We start from the raw sequence: 21,336 nt of genomic DNA, 5'->3' as shown, positions 1-21,336 counted from the left end.
TTCTCCACTGGATGTAAGTAAGAGTTGGGGCCAAAAAGATAATTTGGCTTGGCATGCTTGTTTTCCAGGTGTTTGTTTTTTTTCAGAGCTTATTTATAAGTGTTTTCAAGCAAAGTGGGTGGGTGGGTTTGACATGGGCAACCTCTCTCACTGTACATGTAATGGGTTCCATTTTATAGGAGCTTTGATTCACTGGTCACTTCAATAAGTACACCTGTACAGTGGAATGCAATCTAATACAAAAGTCTTTCCATAAATCCTACATTTGCTAATTTCCGTTACTGTTGAAAGGTGTTACTTCAACCTTGTTGTTCAAGATGTTGTACTGGAGTCTTCACTGCATTATACCATTGTACTTCTTAAGAGGTAGCCACCATTAACAGGCTTCCTAAAAGATTTTAAAGAAATATTTGTGTGCCATAAGTTTATGCCCAGATATGACACTGCAATCAACCGCTATTCCAAACATTTTCTTTATCTCCTTGGTTATCTCTTTCCTGTTTATTGAAATTAGAGGACAAGCCAGACTGCCTTTTCAGTACACTGTCTCTAGCATTTTGTCCTTGAGAAGAACCGCATTGTAGAATTTCAATTTGAGTCACAAAAAGTCACCCCTCCTATTCCCGCCTAGAAACGATCGCCCAACGTTAATTCCAGATATTCAGTTCTTTTGGAACAAGTATTGACTTTGGAAAGCATTAGCTGCCTTTTTCCCCTGTTTCTAAGACATGGAGTAATCCTCGCCACTAGTGAAGCAGAAGCAAACGTCCAATCATCCAACCCTACATTATAACACTATGCTAAGGTTTTGAAATGCTGCCATGCTACAACTTTTTTTCGACCCTTTGCCGACATCATTTGTTGGAGAAAACATAGGCAGCCTAAACTGACCAGTCACAGTCCCCATGTGGGATTATCTGGGGTAATCAATTTTATTGTAATATATATATCTTGAGTTTTGGACCTTGTGTCGGACAAAACAACCCTTTTTTATATGTAGGCACAGTACATTTAGACTAGACTCATGTCTACCATGGTATAGCCTAGCCTTAACATGCATAAGTTCAGCTTTAGTCTATAAAATGGAAGAAAATATTAGCTGAAACGATCATCAATTGAAACAGAGTAACAATTTACAATTTTGATCGCTGATTAATCGCTGAACTCACTTATCCAAAAATGACCCAAATAAGTTTTAGATGTCACCTCATGCTCTGAGAGAGAATTTTTTTGCTATCCAATGGCCTATATGATCAATTTGTTCAGCAAAAAATGTAAACAGACCAATCACTAGTGGAAATGATCCTTGGGTGAAGCTCCACAAATGTCACAAATGTGGAAAGGGCTTAAGGTATAGTTGGCCACATGCCAACATTACTAGAAGAGTAAACACACCTGAAAGTATCAGTCCAAGGTTGTCAGGATCTTAAGTTCTCAAGATTATTGTACAATAGAGTTAATTTCCCCAGGTTTTATTGGATGAGTTGGGGTAAATGGGTGAAATACGGACTGCTTGTGTAGATCAGCTGGCTGACCAAATCTTTAAATTGTCCAAGTGTGTTTGGAAAATCTAGATTGCTGTGCAAGCATAACAAAGTGCTGGACAAGGCCCAACTTACATTAACAGTGGGATACTCTGATCAAAAGCTTGCAAAACTGTACTTCAATCCAATTTATGAAACATTTTTGCTTGGCAATGATTTTTGAACATTTCAGTGAAATACCACAGCGCTTCTGAGCCCCCTCAAAGTTCTTTCTCTAATGAATTTGGCCTTTTTTTTTCTTCGTATGTTTGGCTTTCCATGGCTTTATTTGACAAGACAGCTCGAGATTGACAGGAAATGGGATGAGAGAGCGAGAAGATGACATGCAGCAAAGGGCCACTGATCGGATTTGAACCTTGGGCCATTGCAGCAAGGACAAAGCGTCTGTATGTTGCTTCAGTGAAAAGTGTTCCTAAAATTTGAAGTCATCTTACAAAAAAAAGGGGGAAGTTTTATGCCATTCCTTGACTCATTTGTGCGTTTCCTCTTTTTCCAGGAAATGTCTTGGTCATGGTTAGTTTTATCTCCCTCAGCTCATCTAAAGAAACCTCTTGACATCTTATAGTTGGAGGGTTCTGTGTTTTTGGCTTATTTTGTTAACAGCGTAATCTCAGCAGAATATGGTACTGTATAACTCAGAGTGACATGTCCAGGGTCAGTTGCTTTATGCCCCTGTCCCTATATATATTAAGCCAAGCTCCCTTGCCTATGTTCATATGTTAACATGGGGTCTAGAATCTAGAAAGAAGTGTGCTGTGTGGACAAGAGACTTCAGTAGTATTGTCTAAAAATTATGTTACACTGTACCTTGGTAGAACGTGTAAAGAACTGTTCCTGCTTTTTTCCCCCTCAGATTATAAGGAAACTAAGCCAGACTACAAAACATTGCATTATACTTTGCGCTCTTTGGCTATATTTAAACTTGTTGGTTGTGAATGCTGGTTTGTCCTGTAATTCCCTGTGTAGCCCTGTTTGACCCAACAGCGGTAATAACTGACTGCTCCGTTCATTGTTTGGTTCATTGTAGTTGCAATAATTTCCAAACTCTCTTGTAGCTTATAGCAACGGCTCCATCGAAATGTGTTACCCATTTGAAATTTTTATTTTGCATAGAATGTTAGACTAACTCATGATATAAGTTGCATTTCTGTGATAATCGATACATTGCAAGACAGTCATCTAATGATATATCATGATATCCGTCAAACTAAAGAATACAAAATACCCCTTAAAAGGCAGATTGCTGGAATTGTGCTAGTATTCACTGCATTGTGGGGTAATTTCACAGAATCTGAGACTAAGATGAAACGATGTACAAAAAAAGCACAGAGTTGTAGCTTAGTACGTCTGTCACACACACTGACAAGAACTTGTCCATGTTCACGTGTGCCATTATTCCAATGTGCCGCATGTTTTAATAAAAAATAAAGGCATTTGGCGCCAGCATATCGATAATCATCTTAAGAGGAAATATCTTGATATATTGCTGTGTCAATATTTTGTCCCACCCCGAGTGTACACAATGATTCAGAAATCATTGAGTGTCAAAATGAGTGTTAATCAATTGTGACCATCAAAAAATTAATTGTTCTCATAATGGTCAGTTATCATAATGACAATGCCCGCAATACAATTTTCAGCTTTTTTTCCCTCGCCCCTATAGAACTACATTTCTGTGGACTTTTTCACTGCTGTTTGAGAAAAAATAAGCAGTTTGAAGATGGCACCCTTTGCTTCAACTAATAGAAAAAATAGTAATAAAAAACACATTCGTCACAGCTTTAGTTGACCAGTCAGTTGACAGTCAGCGTTCATAGGCTGCTATTGATGCAAGCCAACGGTTGGCTGGATCTCACTGGTCAGAAGGTAACATGGCTAACTTTACCGAGGAGGAAGGTTTTCCTGAGCTGTGGAGGTGCTTGATGAAATGTTTTGCGTTTTCTCCCTAATATGTCTGAATGGCAGTGGTTGTTAGATGGGTTGATGTGCTCCATTTGTTTTGATTAAAATGCATGTAGGTATGTGGTGATCCATTATGCTTTGATTGAGGCGATTTGAAATGGTAATGTGGATGAAAGGTCAGCACACTCTATTCTGTAACATGACTGTGGTGGAGGTACAGCTGGTGTGGTCTTGGTTCAGTGGAAGTCTGCAGGCTGTTGGCACGGTTGGCTGTGTATTTACCTCCTACTGCACTGTGAAGTGAGTGGTCCCGTACTGGGCGTAGCCACAAATGGAAATACTTTCAAAAACCTCTTCTGTTCAGATTTTGATTTTTCGACACTTTTTAAGGTGTTTGCAAACATGGGTGAACATTGAGGAATTGATTGGCCATTCAACAAAATGAAGTGGCGGTAAATCTGAATGATGAGACATTTTCTTATGTGAATGCTGCTGCAGGTTAATGATAGTTTTCAAATAGTGCAGAGCTTTTCATGCAGCACTTCTTTAATAGTGAATGTGAGCCACCTCAACTGAAGCTAACATCACCTCTGCTAACATACAGAAAAATTAGCAAACTTATAAGAAATAAAACATCTTTCAGGTTCTGTTCCACGCAGTAAATTATGTATATGTAGTGGGTGTGACTATTGTTTAGACCATTGCCTACAAACTAAATTGATCTTGGTCTAGATCAGAGTGGCTTACAACCTCGGGCATATGGCCTTAAAATAATAGTGATATTTTTCAGGCTATAACGTGATATTTTGATAGTGATATAATATCAATATATTGCTGAGCCCTAACCTCAACTCAGCAGCAAATCCCTACATGTGAGTGGACACTGTTGACACTTTTGCTTGATCAATTAAAGATTATTTTAAATTAGTTACAGTTGCCAGTTGTGAGTCTTATATTGAATATCAGATATAAGCCAGTCATTTTGCTGAATGTGACTGCAATTCCTAACTCGTCACAGCTACATAGTTAATCTGCAGAGCCATAGATTTTATGACATGGGTACAATTTCATTCATGCAGCTCTTTAGTCATGTGTTGCTGCTTCAGTTAAAGGCCTGCAGCGCATCAGGTTCAAATCAGATCAGCCCGGGGGTGTTTCTCTCCCTAAAGTAGCTGCTGACCCACTTAAAACACTTTCCTTCATATTAGTGTTTGTGACGAGCTGTTTTTAAGAGACTTTCACATCCTGACAAGAATACAATTCAAGTATAAATTCCAAAAATCCTTTTGGCCTGAAAATGTTTTTTTAAATTAACGTCTTATTCTGACAGACACCCTAAAAGTTTTAACTGGGAGACTTTTATTAAAAGAAGTTGACCTTTCAGTGGCATAGTGATCCAACTGGACGTGCAGCCTCTCCTGGGCTTCTACTACTACTCTGTGCTCCATTTATCCACCTGGACAGAGACAGTCCAGACTGAAGAGAGCGTCAAGGTCAGACAGTGTTATTTTAAGACCTGGAGTTGTCACTCCCTCCAGCACGACAGACTGCAAACTGTACTGCAAAGACTTCTTTCGAGTACAGAGTCTAGAAATCCAGTTTATAATATAATATAATCCATATAGTCAACCCCTGTTTGCTGATCGGATCCAACCCCAAGTGGTTTGAAATGTGATTCAAATCTGATCTCACACTGAAATAAATTGTCTGCTTCGCAACTTAACAGTGTGATTGTTTGGATAGCCAGATTTTCTCACGCTTCCATGCTGGAAAGCTGTGTCACCAGTGTCTGTGGTGACTGACGCCCACATTGTTCCCACTGTAGCCCATGCAGATAGGTTGGTGATTACTTGAAGCAAAAATCTGTACCTAATCAAGTGCAGCCACAAGCCCTGTTGAAAATTGCAATGTGACTTAAGCACACACCTTTCTAGTCTCCTGGATTCAGTTGCACCTCTTTATACCGAAACAAGATGGCCAAAGAAGTCTACATCCTGTCTCTCTATCCATGTCAAATGAGACTTTAAGGTGCTTCTGATGAATTGTAAATGTGCACACATCTCTTCATATCTCCTCCACTCTCAGAATACAGGCCTCTTGTCTGTTCCCAGAATTAAAAAGAAGTCAGCAGACTGCAGGACCTTTTCCTATCGTACCCCCTTCTTACGGAGTAACCTTTCTGCTTACCTCAGTCTGTGGAGACACTTGTACTTTCATTTATCTGCTTATCCCTTGATTACTTGAGGCCTAACACCTGTCACTGTTATCCTTCTGGCAACCTCATACTTGTTTTCCATGTTTGTCCTGCCGGTAAGATTACTATAATCTTTCTGAAAACCACTTTTTCCTTATCTGAATAAAAGGTCCAGTGATGGAGGGTACAGATTGTAAAGCCTCTTCTGATGATTCGCAATATTGGTGCCTTGACTTGAAAGTGTCGTTTACTGTATTTTTTTTATTCTTGGTAGAGGAATTTTGTTAATGGCAGTTCCCCCCTTTGTGCTGTAAGGAAAGCTATAAAGGATTGATATTAGATTGCTTTTGCTTGATTAGTCTGCCAAATACTTAATCCATCAATCAGTTAAATTGTTCGGCCCATTAAACAGCAGGAAATGGTGAAAGAGTTCAGAACCAAGAAGGATTCTGTTTCTTGTCACCTTAGCCATATATAGAAAACAAGAAATATTCTCATTCGAGAGGCTAAAGTGTATTATGGGTATTTTTTGTTAAGAAATAAAGTAAAATTATGAAGCAGTTTTCAAACCCCAAGTTAAGATTCTGTTGATTGACTAATTCATGAATGGACTAATGGGTTTTATCAGTGTGTGGATGAGTGTTTTTCCTCAGAAGAATCACATTTTTATTTTATCTTCCCTCTCTTGACCTACATATGTTCATCTACAGTGCTGAATAAATCTGTCAGTTTAATATTTTTCCTTTTGTCACTAATTTTATTCAACTTTCCAAAGTCAGAAAGCTATCGGCCTAATCATTTAATCAAATCCACAGTCAGAAATGCGTTTCTGCATGGTTTTGGTTAAAAGGGGAAAAATCCCTTCTCGGTTTCTCCTTTTTCCTTTGCATCAGTTCTTGTACATCTGATGTCCTTCAGATGACAGTTAAACCGGTGGTACCAAGTAGACATTTTCAGGACACTGAGGTTTGGTTCTCTACTAAAATATTGATGTCACGTCCTCTTCAGTTACAAACACAAACACAGGAATGTGAGTGTATTTCTATGTGCTCAAACACCATATCATTTGAGAAAGGTTTTTCTCTCCTGTTCGTGGTGTATAGATAACAAGAGTACACGGTACTCTCACCGCAAAGTAGTGTGAGGGGTTGGTTGTTGGGATGTTGTTAGCAGAGATTAAGTTTGGAAAATGTGAAACAAGTCGGGCAGGAAGAAATGAAATCCAACATGTGGAGCTGGCGTCTCTTCACAGTAGCTTCGATCTGCTCTGAATGCCAGAGCTCTGTTTCAAACCACTTGTTTTGAAATTACAGCACTGCAGGGAGCCCTGCAGGGACCAGACAAAAAGCAAATTGCATCTAAACAAACAGTAAATGATAATTATGAAAACATTTGAAACTATAATCGGTTCAGTTTTCCTCATACCTCCTCTGTTTGTCTTTCTCTGTAGGTACGAAGACAGAATGTGAGGCCAGCCAGTTCCAGTGTGGAAACGGTCGCTGCATCCCCTCCGTCTGGCAGTGTGACGGAGATGAGGACTGCACCGATGGCAGCGACGAGAGCTCCTGTGGTGAGACAGTAAACACGCACTGCTGTCACACAGCACACGCACTGCTGTCACACAGCACACATACTGCACACAACATGAATGTCCGTATATACATGAATAATAAAACTAAAACATAACGAGATTACTGCGAGGGAGTGTTTGTGTTCAGTTAAGCAATCACTGACTGTAGTCATAGGCAGCTTACTGTAACACTGTAATTACAGTCTGAACTTTAGACTGAGTGTCTACTGTAAAACACTCAGACGTTTGATATCCATTGAAATGTCTCTGTTCACTCACCAGACAGTAACACACACCACTTCGGTTGTAGTTTTATCCTTTTTATGGATAAGGCTAGTGATATTTTTTCTTGATGTCAACAAATCTCATGAAAAGACTCCAACAAATCAACAATAGATTAATCCTAACAGTGTCTGTGTAGCCAACGTCTGATATATCTTCTTCCTCTGTGCTATAGAGCTCCATTATTGTCCAAAAAAAACATTAAACACATCATTCAGTACCCATTTGCAATGGGAGACATGTTCGTTAATTGAACACACAAACTTTAGTTTATTCTGAGTTACTCCCACATACACTGCCCAGCTTCTGTATATGCTTGCAAAAACATCACATTTAGATTAATCCACAACAGAAGATACTGTACCTGTTTGTCAAAAATTTCAGTTTTTTTTTAATTTACTCCTTCAGTAGGAACCAATGGGCTGAGAGCCACAGACAAGGGCTAGTCAAGGTATTAAGATGTAGAGAGACACATTGTTGTTTTTTTTTCGTTTCATGGGATTTTTTGACATAAAAATATAACACCAGCCTTATCCTTTAACACTCATTATAAATCTCACTCCAAAATTTTGAGACAATCCATGTGTTAGGATGTTACTGTCTGTGCTAATCTTTCTGTGTGGATCAGTTGCCATTTCTATTGCTCCTGTTCTGTGTGTGGGCTGGAATTGTGTTCTATTTACACTGTTAATTTGGCCTTTGATGGAGTGGGCGAATGGATGACAATCCATCTTGGATACAATTAAGCATGTTTTCCTGCCAAAGTGAACAATATGTAAATTAGGCTCGAAATGGAGTCTGAGTCGTATCTTGAAAGGTCACCTCACAGGGTGCCAGATTAACTTTTCACATTGGCTGGTGCCAGTAGTTGTTTTTCATTCCAGTTACCAGCTCTGGCGCTACATTTGGTTGCACCCAAACACTTAATGGAGCACCACAGAATAGGTTGTTTAACTCTGAAAAACGCCTTTCCTTACCATCTGCTTTGCTTTTACCCAAATTGGATGGAAAGTAGGTGGCAAAGAAATTAAATGAACAATTCAAGGCATTTTCATGAGGTAATCTGTTTCTTGCCTTCTCCCAAATTCAACCTGATGTCAGATTGCAGAGGGAGACTTCTCCTTCGGTGAGACTTGTGTTGGCTGTGACTGCTCTTTATACATTTTGGCCTGGAAGCCTTTTCTTCCATTGATGTAGGACTGCAAATGATTTTATGATAGCTTACTGATTTTGATTTGAGTTACATTTATCACAAATGACTATCTCAAGTTACAACAACAAAGTGATGCTTATGTCCAACCAACATTGCATACATTGTGCACGCTGAGTTATTTGCTAATGCAAATAGTAACAATTTAACTAGTTTAGGGGTATTATTTGGCCCGATATTCAGCATTTTTACGATCATCTGTATCATTGTTTTTTGTGTCTGATTGCCGATAATGATTTGGCTCTGATGCAACCTTTCTGTTAGTGGTCACCACTCTGTGGTCTCAGTGTCCTCAACACTATCTGATGTCATGAATAATGGCTGATAAACACTGAATAATCTGACTTGGCTAGCTAAAGTTATGAAAGGCATGAAGTAGAGTGAAAGTATTAAGTAGCAGAAAATGGAAATACTGAAGCAAAGTACATCCAAGTTGTATATAAGTACAGTACTTGAGTAAATTGTAGTTGGTTACATTCCATCACTGGTTATTCTCAACTTTGAGACTAAGATTTTATTTTTCCTGGAGATGTAAATGTAAATCTGTTCCAGTTATCAATCACCTGGATTACTAATGATCACTATCGGTATCAGCCCTAAAAAAAAAAACATATCGAGCAACCCCTAAACGATTCAGCTTGGCTACATCTCAGCAGCTCTGAATATGATCTTGAACACTTTCAGTATGGCTTTCAGTGTATTACATTATTAACAAACCTTCTGAAAACTTTAAAAGAACCTTGCTTCTTGTCACATGTTTCTGTTAAGTTGTTTATACAAACTATCAGATACACTATGTTGCTTGACTGTAAGGTTTTCTTTTGCTTAATTCAGTATAAAGTGCCCTGGGACAGTACAGAATAGATGGCACATGTTCTCACTACTTCACATTTACACACACAGATGTCATATGACATTCAAAACCCTCCATGTTAGCTTGGCCCCACCAGGAGCCTTCCCAGCATCCCTTGGGACAGAATGACCTGGTGATGGGAAGGTAGCAGATAGAGCAGAGCTAAATATGGATACGACAGAGGTGTGTGTGTGTGTGTGTGTGTGTGTGTGTGTGTGTGTGTGTGTGTGTGTGTGTGTGTGTGTGTGTGTGTGTGTGTGTGTGTGTGTGTGTGTGTGTGTGTGTGTGAGATACATTTCATCTCTCCATTTTCCTTTTTCTCCCTCATTTATCTGGGTCATGAGACTGGGGGGGAGGAAGGAACAGATGATTGTACTGCAAGGTGATTATGAAGGGAAAAATCATTACGAGAAGACCCCCTTCAGATAAAAATATAAAGGATTTCCCGCAGGAAAATGAATTAGCAAAGATAGTAAGAGATTAATTACTTTTATTTTAATGGCTCGCGTACTAAATTGGATGCGTTTAATTTCACTAACTGCTCTGGAAATGTACAAGACTACTTGCACATGTTTTAAAATAAAAGCCCACCAGCAACAGGAGTGATTGTACTCTTGTACTTTGAGCTGCTGGAAGACTTTTAATGTGAAACAGCTGCAGGAAGTGTTGCTTCATTGGTGATTTATCACTTTTCTTGCCCTAGCATCAAAAATGGCAAATTGGATGACCACTGAAAATGATTGGTGGTTAGAGAAACTCAGAATAAAAGAGTGGTGACTACAGTATGACCTCGTGTTTTACTGACAAAATTGCATTAAAGAGGTAAACATGGGTTTGCATCAACAGTCAAACAAAACATGAGTATATCAGTGACTTTGCTCATAGTGACAGTGAAGTGATGGACTAAAACAGATTGTGGCCTTCTGTCTACAATCAGTTTCACTCCTTCATCCTCTCACATTCGCTGACATTTTGTTGCAGTTGTGCATCTGTCTGTTGTTCAGAGTTCAGAGCGGCTTTAACTCTCAACCCAGGCAGAACTGAGGCACACTGACATGTGAAAGATTAGAATCCAAAATGAATTCATAAAACACAAGATTGTTAATGAGGCCCACTGCGATTTGCTGCTATTGTGGCTCAAATTGGAGTTGGTTGTTTCTGAGGCACATATTTGTATTCTGGTCAGAGTCTGAGGAAAGGCCTCACAGAGAGTCTTAAGCCCTGAGTGGACATGGAGGTGCTGAACTAGTAGGGAATGGGTTGTGTTATTGACAGTTTTGAAATCCCTTAAACCTCTTGAAACACTCCATCTCATTTCCTAGCAGACCATCAGGAATACTATAGAATACTCAAGTTTCCATTAAACCATTTATTAATTGTAATTGTCAGCTTCGTCTCTCCCTGTCTTCTCGTTTGTTTGTTTTTTTCTAATTCCCTCGATTTGCACCAGATCAACATAACCTGGAGATGGGGCTGAATGATTAATCATTTTCTGTCAAAATCACGGTTGCAAGTCAAAATTCATATTGCAAGATCCTCGATCCTAATCAGAGCTTTCATAATTAACGGTGTCTTAATAAGCAGTAGGAGATGAAAGGTTTCAGTTGCAGACCATCAATTTTTCAGCTTTTTTCTGTCGCAGATGCCTTTGCTCCGCTGTAGTTAATTTTGCGAGTTGGCAGAACAACAACAAAGAAACTCTGCTCAAAGAAGAGCCACCACTCCTGCTGTGTAACTTTGATGTCTTAAAAAATGGACAGGGCTATGTCTTTTTAAAGCACCAAGGGAAGTGGATGTTGGGTCTTCTCATGTCAGTTTCAGACAGGAAGTCGTTGGAGTCAAAATGACAGCCAGCTGGAGAACAGTTCTTGGAATCTCCCATTAAACTTTTAAGTTGATCTTTTAAAAGCTTTGAATCTTAACCTCTTGGATTCATAGTGCTGTAGCAGCTTGTCCTGTCAGTCTGTGAAGCTAACTTTAATGTTAGCTGTTTGCAATACATGTAATGCCATGATTACAGTATTGGTACTACAGTATTACTGAGTAATGTTAAGTATACCATCATTATACAGTAATGGCTAAATTGGTATATTTGTCTTTATTTTACTTTGAAATTGAAGAAGAGTAGAAGTTCATAATCCAACTGCCCATTTTATATGATTGATTGAGACCATTAGTGTCTTGTTGAGGCCATCAGTGTTTTTCTTAATCCTGTGTTCATTTGCCTAGTCCATCATGTAAAGCAAGAATTCTCAGCAAACATCTGCCGCGTGTTCAAGACTGATGACACATTTTGAAAGGTGTTTCCTATCTTCATCCTTTGATGGAAAATAAATGCAGCAGTCAAATCTCAAGTGCATTCTCCATGCAAATGTAGACTTAGGGCTTTGCTTAGACGGAAGGCAACAAATTGTAAACTTCTGACCTTTTCACGTGATAAATAATGAGGCGGTGATGTTGGTTGTAATGCAATTACTATTCACGAGGGGTGAAGGCGTTCCATTGTTCTTTCCCCCTTTCTGTCCTTATTTAGGCTTCATGAAAAGATCTCAAAACAGAAATGCACCGCTCTCTCTTTCCGCTTCTGTTTTAATGAATCCATCTCTCTTTTCTCTCCCGCTGCAGTTAGAAAAACATGTGCGGAGGCGGACTTCGTGTGTCAAAACGGCCAATGTGTCCCGAAGCGATGGCACTGTGACGGGGAGCCGGACTGCGAGGATGGGACCGACGAGAGCTTAGAAATCTGCCGTGAGTAGATGCTTTTCTCTCTGATGAACCACACGTTTGTGCTGAGTTGAACGACGACAGAAGCTTGATCTTGATCTTACTTGATCTTGGTTGAAGCACAAGTGTGTTCACGTCTGATTTTCAAATCCCATACCTCTAATATGGACTGAAAGCAATGACTTCCTGGAATATAAAAATTTAAGGTGTGCTTTTGGGTTTGGAGATGGGACAAATCTATCATCACCAGCATATTTTTTAAAGGATTATGCTGTCATTATCAAGGGCTGAGATATAACAGACTTTGGATATGAGCACAGTACTTGTTAGTCAGATCAATTAATTGCATTTTCATGGAATTTGTGACATACAGAATATCATCAACATTATCCTTCAAATCTATAAAACAAGTGCATCTATCCAAGGCATCAAACATGGTCTAAGTAATTAACCTATAAAACGGACACTGTGGTCATCTGTTAAGAGGTTCTGTAACCCACATTTGTCAATGCAGTATACAGTTGGGGCTCAAGTGACAGCGAGACCCAGAACTTAAGTCTTTCAAGTCTTCAGTAAATATGCAGCATGATGATTATTAATCCTGCTCCATCTGCCTTCTGCTGTACACAGGTCAGCTAATTCTGTAATTTTTACATTACTTTGAACGCACCACTCAGCGGTTTGCAGGGCAACAAAGCATTTAAATGCAGATTTACAACAAGGCAGACCATAAAGAACAAACTGTGAAACTATGGCTTGTATACGTGTCCTCCAGAGGGTCAGATGGTCTGATCAGCCTTAATTACTGCAGTGTCTGTGACAGGTTCAGGTTAAAGCAATAGACACGGAGGACAAACTGACCTAAGAACAATTTATCCAACCAATTAGAAGGTGTTTGCCTGCTGTGCTTATTGGATGACAAATACGAAACAGACACAAGGAGCCTTGATACAGAGGCCACCACACTCAAGCTACTGTAGTTGTGGGTATTATATTAATACATACCGTCAGGTATCTCTTTAGGTTTAGATTTGTATATACAGTATTTTGCTAAAGTTCTGATGGCCTGAAGTAATGTAGTAATTTTGGGTTGCAGTGTTCTGAATACCATTTCCACCGCTGAGCTAATACAATGTGAAAACTTTTCCTTGAGGTCCATAAACCGTGTCACACATACAGCTAATTAGTTGTGGATCATCCAACTGCAAACTTTTAAAAACATTTTTTCAGAGAGCGTAGTAGATTTCCTGCTGTGTCTAACAACCTCTCACTGTTGCAGAAATGCAGTGAGGCACTTAAAAGCAGTGAGGGGGGGTCCCCAGTGAGCAGCCCTGTCAAATAAATAAGTTGTTTAAATGGAACTAAGGAGAGCTGCTGAGCTTCAAACTGAATAAATTTGCTGTTAGCTTTTGCTGAGGTGCTCGTTGATAAGTGATGACAGAAAGTATTTACACTGAAGTCGCCTTTTAATGAGAATCTCTGGTGTGTGCTGCCTTCACTGTGCTGTTGTAAAGACAAATGGACTTTGGCATCTCCTCAGGTACAGAGATAAACATCAGACGGGAGATGAAAGTACTTCATCAAACACTTGCTCAGTGGATATTTACAGTTCTTCCTGAAATCTTCCTGAATGCTTAAAGCATTTTTGTAAGTCATCCAAAGAAAGATGGAAAGTGTCTTTTATCCATGGTACGGGAAGTAAATACTGAACCTCAGGTCTGTTCCCAGCTGAAACCAGTATCAGTGGAGGACTCAGAAGAAAGACTTGCTGGAGGGGTTGATGAGGCAGCTTCCTTTCTTTCATATCTTAGCAATAGAAGAGACTATAAACTTTTAGCAGCTCTTTATCAAAGCCATTTCATTACTAAAAATGTTATTTCTTTGATGCTAACGCTTAACTGTTATCTGTAAATCCAGTTTGACATAAAACAATTAATACCTGCTGTTTGATCAAAGAAAAGTAATCTCTACACACCTGTTTACTTAAAGGTGAGGGAGTTTAAACAGGAATAAAATCCAGCACTCATAGTAAATGTATTAAATAGCTTCAATTACAAGAGAGACAATCACCTTCATCTTGTGTTTATTGATTCATTTAACAAGTGAAGTTGAACAAATAAAGATACAGAAACTTCTAAAGGAGATCAGCTGGTGAACTATGGTCATCATACCCAGAACAAAATATGATCAATACTCATGTCAACAAATATTTAGTCAAACATTTTAATGGGATTTAATATACCTGATATAAGGGTGTAAGGTCAGAAGTGATGTGTGATTTGTGTATTAGAGCTAAATATAGTGAATTAAGTTGGCTTAGTATATACAGTATTTCCAGAAATGTATCCAATGGGTCAGCAACGAAGTAAAAGCCTTGATAATACAAAATACAAAAATAGAAATTCCTCCAGGCACTGACAAAGGATAAGCAGAAGGCCTGACTTTCATAATGGAGTAAATTAATGAAGCAGTAGAGACACAGTACATCTATTTGGAGCATAATATGTAATTTATGGTCTCAATTTAAACTTTTGGGATTTCAATTTTATTTATTGTCACAAATGATAAAACATGTTTTACTAAACTCTTAGCTGACAGTTTGAATTCAGACTGGATCCACTTTGTTAACAGAAGTACCAAATGATGCACACTGAGAGAGAACTGCTTCCAAACATGATGGTGAGGAATATTTCCTAATATTGAGGTCTTGGGTTTATTCTTGGGGGGGCACTCTGGCAGGACTTTTGTTGTGTTGTGAACAAATACAGAACTAATGCAACCAATTCTTGAGGCAGACACAGAATATAAAGTCAAACCTGCAAGTGATCCAGGCTTCATATCAGTGTTTGTGAAGTGATATTTGCTGGGGCAGCAGAGGGTTTCAGGTGTGCGTGACAGGATTGACTCCAGCTCTGAGTTTTCACAGAGCAGTCCTCTCTGTTTTTTGCTGCAGTGTGTCAGCGCTGCAGCTTGAATGCACAAACCTGAAAACAATACAAGAATAAATTCTTTACCCCTGGCAGAAAAGAAAACAACTCTACATCTTAGTCGGGGCAAATCCCTCTTGGACTCTTGGATGAGGATCTGTGGTGCAGTGCTGCCAAAATGGGAGCGGTTCAGTTTGGGGAGTTGTTAAAGCACCAGAGTTATTCAAAGCTGTTGGCTGTTAGGTGTTGCCAAGACCTTCCCAAGTTTCTGCAGCATTAGAAAGACAAAATATGTACCATGCCCACAAAACGTAGCTGCTAGATAAGCCTAGACAATGGAGTGGAAAATACAGACGTAAAGTATTCTAACATGACATTAATATCCCAGACAATGGATGGAGCTTTGGTTCTTCCCAGTATTTATGCTTCAAAACATTGTGGAGGACCTAGGTGTTATGGTTAAAACCTCTGTTCTGCGTCTGTCCTGTTTCTGTCATCTTGATTTTAATGTTTTTTTTCACCTCTTCAGCCTGTTAATGTTTGAATTGATCATCCTGTCCTCTTACCATTTGTCACACAAGACTGACTACCTGCTTTAAACCATTTGAGTCATGAAAGTCCTGCAGGGGCAGAGGATGACCTCGTAGTTAAACTTTGTTACTTTTACTTAATCTTTCTTAGCTGTGTAAGTACATGATTTATGTGGATTGACCAACAGGATGAAGGCAAACCAGGTCGTTTTTTCCAATACTACAGAAAGCAAGGCTTATAAAGTCAATTCACTAGAACCTACAACATGACTGAGTTAGAATTTCTCAAAACAAAGTAATTGGTTGTAGACTGAAGTAAACAAGCTGCTTAGTGTGGTGGCACCATAAGGGTTTTTCTTATTAACTGCATTTGCGATGCAGTACGGTCATAAGATCCTATTGAAAACAGTCATGCTTTTAAGGTCATAATCTAAAATGTTATCTTTGCAACAAAACTGAGTTGACGTTTTAACAGTAAATCACCAAAACCATACATAAAATACAATAATAAAATAAAAATATAAGAAATATCACCATTCAGCAGTGGCTAGCTGGTCATAACTCTTCTACAGTAAAGGCACTCAAATATTGACATATTGTCAATAAGAAAAAATAATTCATAAAAATATCCACAATGCTCTGACTTGTTAATAGCTGCTAAAAAACTACAGCTTGTGCTAGCTTATACAGAGCAACACAATGGACTAAAATGCACACGTGAATGAACGTGACCAGATGATTAAATCTTGTATTCTTTAGACTGAATAATGTCACACATCTGCAGACAAAAACACTCCCATAGTATTGGTGTTTGCTTTTGGTCTGAATCTGCAGTGAGAAGCTGTCTAAATGCTGTGGGGAGAAGGACTCAACTTCCACCCAGTTTTTGTCTTGTTACGCTAATCAACACATTTGAGTGGTGCCGTCGTAAATGACATGTTTTGAGGTGTTTCTACAGAAAAACCCAACTTCAATTCAACAATGAGGGCACAGAGTTTTGAAATTAATCTTTTTCATTTTGCTGAAACTAACAGGTAAACTGTAAAGCTGCCATACTGTAGATCAAAATGTCCTTCAGCTCTGGTCTCTGATTTGTGTTTGCTATTAGGTGGCAGCGACACTGCATGAGCTTGACTAACTGGCCTACCAGGCTTAACCGACTACAATGCTACAATGGATAAACGGCAACTGGTGTACTGCCAAAACTTTCCTGGTAGTGCTCTGCAAGTTTGAAGACATAAATAGACTATTTGAGAGGAATCATTTGTTTCAACTATTATTATCTGGATAACTGGTCTGCCATTTTAAGTTAATTTTGTGGTTATAGCAAAAAAGATGAATGATTAGTTGATTACAGCAAATATGTGAAAGATTTGAATATTTCTGACTATGCCAACCTCCAGTGACCGTATCAAAAAAAGACCGAGAACAATGCAATTATTTTACAGTGAATTGTTGACTATCCTGAGACCATTTTCTTAGAACCAACAATACCTTTGTAATCCACATTTTTGAAATTCTAGTTTCCTGCTGAGAACTTAAATGACTAAGTGCCCTGCTGTGCCATTTGATCTTTCCCTCTTTAGCCTTTGTGACATCAGGCTGTTCCTTGTTGATTAAATGCTACGACCCGTTTCCTCTTGCACTTGGAAAGTCTGTCGGTCAACTGAAGGTCCTGAACAGCATTCAAGTTGGTAGTCGTGTGTGTGTGCGCGCATGTGTGTTAAGAGTTTGTGTTAAAGTTCCATTCATAGCTACAGTGGTGTACGTGCAGGTCAACCCAGCTACTATAGCTGTTATATCAGTGTACTGTTTGAGCAGCTGTTGCACATGACTTGGCAACAGGGAATGGAATCTACAGTGTGTGCGTGTGTGCGTGCGTGCGTGCGTCTCAGCTCTTTCTGTGTGAAGGTGCAGTAGTTGTGTTAATGTCAGTTTTCTTGCGTCAGTGTTGAATTAAGGAAGTGAGCTGCAGTTTCTGGTCACTAAGTCAATTTAAAAAGACAACCAGGATGTCAGTCCTCTTTTAATACTCTGGTTACAACCTGGGCTTTAGTCGGCCATCTGCGTTTTGTTTACACAAGTTCACACTGTTTCTGTCAGGTAAACATCTTTGTCTTCAGAGTCAACTTTTATTTGAACAAGAAAACTAGCTGTGGTTTCAAATAGACCTCAGTGTAAAGTTAATCAAATAGATTTTAGGAAGGGTCATAAGACATTGGTTTCTTTTTAAGCCTTACAAATGTGATGAATGCATCTGTCCTTATGTGAAACATTTTGAGATTGGATCTTTTGAAACCTGGATGATTTTAAAGTACATCCACGTTAACATTGGCCAGCAGTAAAATTCCCTGCCCCGTGCTGGTGCATTTTAGAACTGCAACTAACAATTTTTTTCATTGTCAGTTAATCTGTTGATTGTTTTCTTGATTTAATCGATTAGTTGTTTGGGCTATAAAATGTCAGAAAATATTGATCAGTGTTTCCCAAAGCCCAACATAACATCCTCAAATGTTTTTTGCCCACAACCAAAAGATATTGAGTTTACTGTCACAGAGAGGGACACAGATCAGTTATCAGAAAAGTTGGTGATTAATGTAGTGATCATCTAATCAATTAAAGGTTGCACCTCTAGTGCTTTATTATGTTTCTTGGGGTTTACCACCACCCACTGTTGATGATGTTGATGGCCTATGATTTATTTATGTTAAGTTGAAATAAAAGGTTATAAGACATGTTGTTTTTTTTAAATTTTTTTAATATATTAAAACTATTTTCAAATGATATGTAACCTTAAATTCATCAAGGAGCATGTATCAAGAACAGACATCTACATGATGACTAAAGTCTGAGACAGGATAAGTCTTATGTACAGAAAGCAATGTGTGTTGACTTACATTGAGTTGTTGTTGTTGTTGAGATGTTTAACACACGGAACTGGATTTTTGAAATATGGCATATCGTCGCCTGTCAACAAAAACTACATAATCCTCGGCAATAATTTCTACATCTGTAGGAGTCCCTTTTCAATTCATCTTCATCTCCTGTTTCACTGAGCAGCCCTTATCGCAGTACAGTCCGTTTTTATGTGCAACAGTACTTGTTATCAGCCTCCACAATGGAAGATCGCAGGGATAAGGGGCAAACGGGTTTATTGGAAACCTGTACTGTGGAGTGAATATGTACTGTGATGAAGTGGTTCCTAATGACGCAGGGATCTTGAGCTGTTAGTCCTTCACCTGGAGTTTAATATCCAGGTGACTGATATTTAAAACAAACGTATGAAGCAAAGAAAACACATATGCATGATATAATACTAAAACTGATCTTTGTTTTATCAAAAGGAAACTTTTGCATTGTCCTTTTTAAACGTTTGAATTGCCTAATTGTTAGACCTTAAAAACCAAACTGACATGTTTCAAGTTTTCATGGAGTCAAAAAAGTCAAATTCCCTGATGAAGGCATTTTAATAGTTTCAAAGAAACTAACTTGGAGTCTACATGTATCCCTATCCACAGAGCACCTCAAACATACATAATACAACTTATTTATAGTGATCTATGTTACAATATGCCAGATGCAAAATCACATTAAAAAATATTTAAACATTCAGTTAAACTTAGAGCTTCAATATCTTGAAAAAAATATTTACACTATTTAAAAGAAACCTCAACATTGTTATACAAATACAGTTTTCCAGGCCTCATCTGTTGATGTTCCAGCAAACTGGATTATGTAACCGCTCACGGCTGTCTGGCTGTCGGGGCATTGAGTTGACAGAAGTGAGGACTCTGTGTTCATCAACACACTTTAGTAAAATGTCTTTCCTCTGACATGTATCTTGTAGCTCAGCGTCACCATTAATCTGCCAAAAGCTTTTCACTATCTCCAACACAGAAGTAAGTTTCTGCTGTGACCTTGTTATGTCCCGTTTTTGTTTTATTTGGACTCTGCTGTCATAACAGCATTATGCCCTCAATGGGCAACAAGTAGAGCCACAGCAGCTGTGTGATGACATAATGATAAGACTTGAACGTGTTGCTGCTTTTTTTTGTAGCCTTCTGCATTAGCATCACACTTGTGCTTTTTAAGCCCATGTGAACTGAAATTCCCAGGCTTTGATCTTGGCGGTAAATCAGAATTGGTAATGAGAAGTAAAGGATTGAATGTGGCCCTGATGTTCAAAATATGCAGATGAGCTGTCCTTTTGAAATAAACTCAGATGATCAGAGATGTGACTGTAAGAACCTTGTCTGATTCAGATGTGGTCACTTAAGTTATTGTGCATTATTTGTTATTGTCTGATTGTCATAGTGAAGCTTGTATTTTAATAAAGTGGTCTCTCAGCAGCAGACTTCTTGCACAAAACTGTTTGAAGAGGACTGTGAAGTTTTGTAAAGATATGTATCTGAGTGATTTAAGATGTGAAAGGAAAAGGAGCAGAATGGAGCAAAGACTGTTGTGGGCAATTATTTTTTTTCTTTTTGCCAGTTCTTTGGCTCCAACACAAAGTCCACTCTACTCCACTCTTCTCTAATGGGTCATTCGATAATTCTGTGTCACTTAAGTGTATTTTCTTTTGCTCAAAGCAACAGTGACGGGTTTGGTTTTCTCAAAATGCAAAGCTACACAAATGTATTTAAAAAATGGTATAAATAATAGAAAACAAAAGACAAATTAAACAGTAATGTGAAGGTGTATTTTTGTGTTGTTGTCCACGCAGACATGCGGACGTGTCGTATGAACGAGTTTAGCTGCGGAGCGGGCTCCACTCAGTGCATCCCCGTCTTCTGGAAATGTGACGGAGAGAAGGACTGTGACAACGGAGAAGACGAGGTCAACTGTGGTAGGTGGAAAAACCCACTTTAACATGCAGAGATGTTTGCCCACATGATGATTTTCAGTTACAGTGCACAGTATGGTAGAATTTACTTTAAATCCCTATAGTTAATTCCTGGATTTATACTTAAACATTTGTCGGTTTTGGTAGTCATATAGCACAGGCAGCGAGTAGGGAATATTCAGTTATCTTTTGGCTGAAAAGAATATTTGAATTGCAGGCAGCAACTCTTTCTTACTTAATCGTCCATACACTGTAGGTGTGTTTTTCAGAGGCCAGGCTGAACCTTTGCCGTTGCCTCTAATGGTCTAACTTCACAAGTCGATGAGAACCTAAATGCTAGAGCTGGACCGATATTTTAAAATTCATGTCTAAAATGACCCCAGTGAACTTGGTAATTGTTAATTATGTCTTTCCTGCATTATAATTCTAAACTATAGCTAATCTCTAAACCTGTTGGTCGGGCTCTGCTTAATGTACTTTTAGGTTCCATCACCATAATGTCAAATTTCTGAGTTTATTACCAGGCAGTTTCGGTCAAGTGTCAAAAGGGCAAATGCAGTGTGAAAGCTCATAATTAGTCATATTAACATTAAAGGTTGTGGCACTTGTGCTATAGCACAATTTATATCCATCTAACTTTGATTTGCCTGGAATGCCCTGTCATGTCAAAGTTGCTGTCAAGACCAACTAATGGAGGTTAACCCCGCCTCTCATTATTCATCGCCTGCTGTGGCTTTTTCCTTTGTCCAAATCATGT

At 38.8% G+C, this 21,336-nt stretch overlaps 1 protein-coding gene across 2 annotated transcripts in view; it reads left to right on the top strand.

The window, feature by feature from the left end:
- The window catches only part of vldlr (very low density lipoprotein receptor), a 62,607-nt gene that overhangs the window by 6,595 nt on the left and 34,676 nt on the right, over positions 1 to 21,336 (top strand). For both annotated transcript variants that reach the window (XM_073478445.1, XM_073478446.1), the window contains exons 2-4: positions 7,091 to 7,210; positions 12,181 to 12,303; positions 20,460 to 20,582. In XM_073478445.1, the coding sequence (XP_073334546.1) occupies positions 7,091 to 7,210; positions 12,181 to 12,303; positions 20,460 to 20,582 (366 nt within the window). The remainder of the gene's footprint in view (positions 1 to 7,090; positions 7,211 to 12,180; positions 12,304 to 20,459; positions 20,583 to 21,336) is intronic.

Source organism: Pagrus major, chromosome 12, assembly GCF_040436345.1.
Source record: "Pagrus major chromosome 12, Pma_NU_1.0".
Taxonomy (NCBI): Eukaryota; Metazoa; Chordata; class Actinopteri; order Spariformes; family Sparidae; genus Pagrus; species Pagrus major.
The sequence above is the reverse complement of the archived record's forward strand: the minus strand, read 5'-3'. Positions and strand labels throughout refer to the sequence as shown.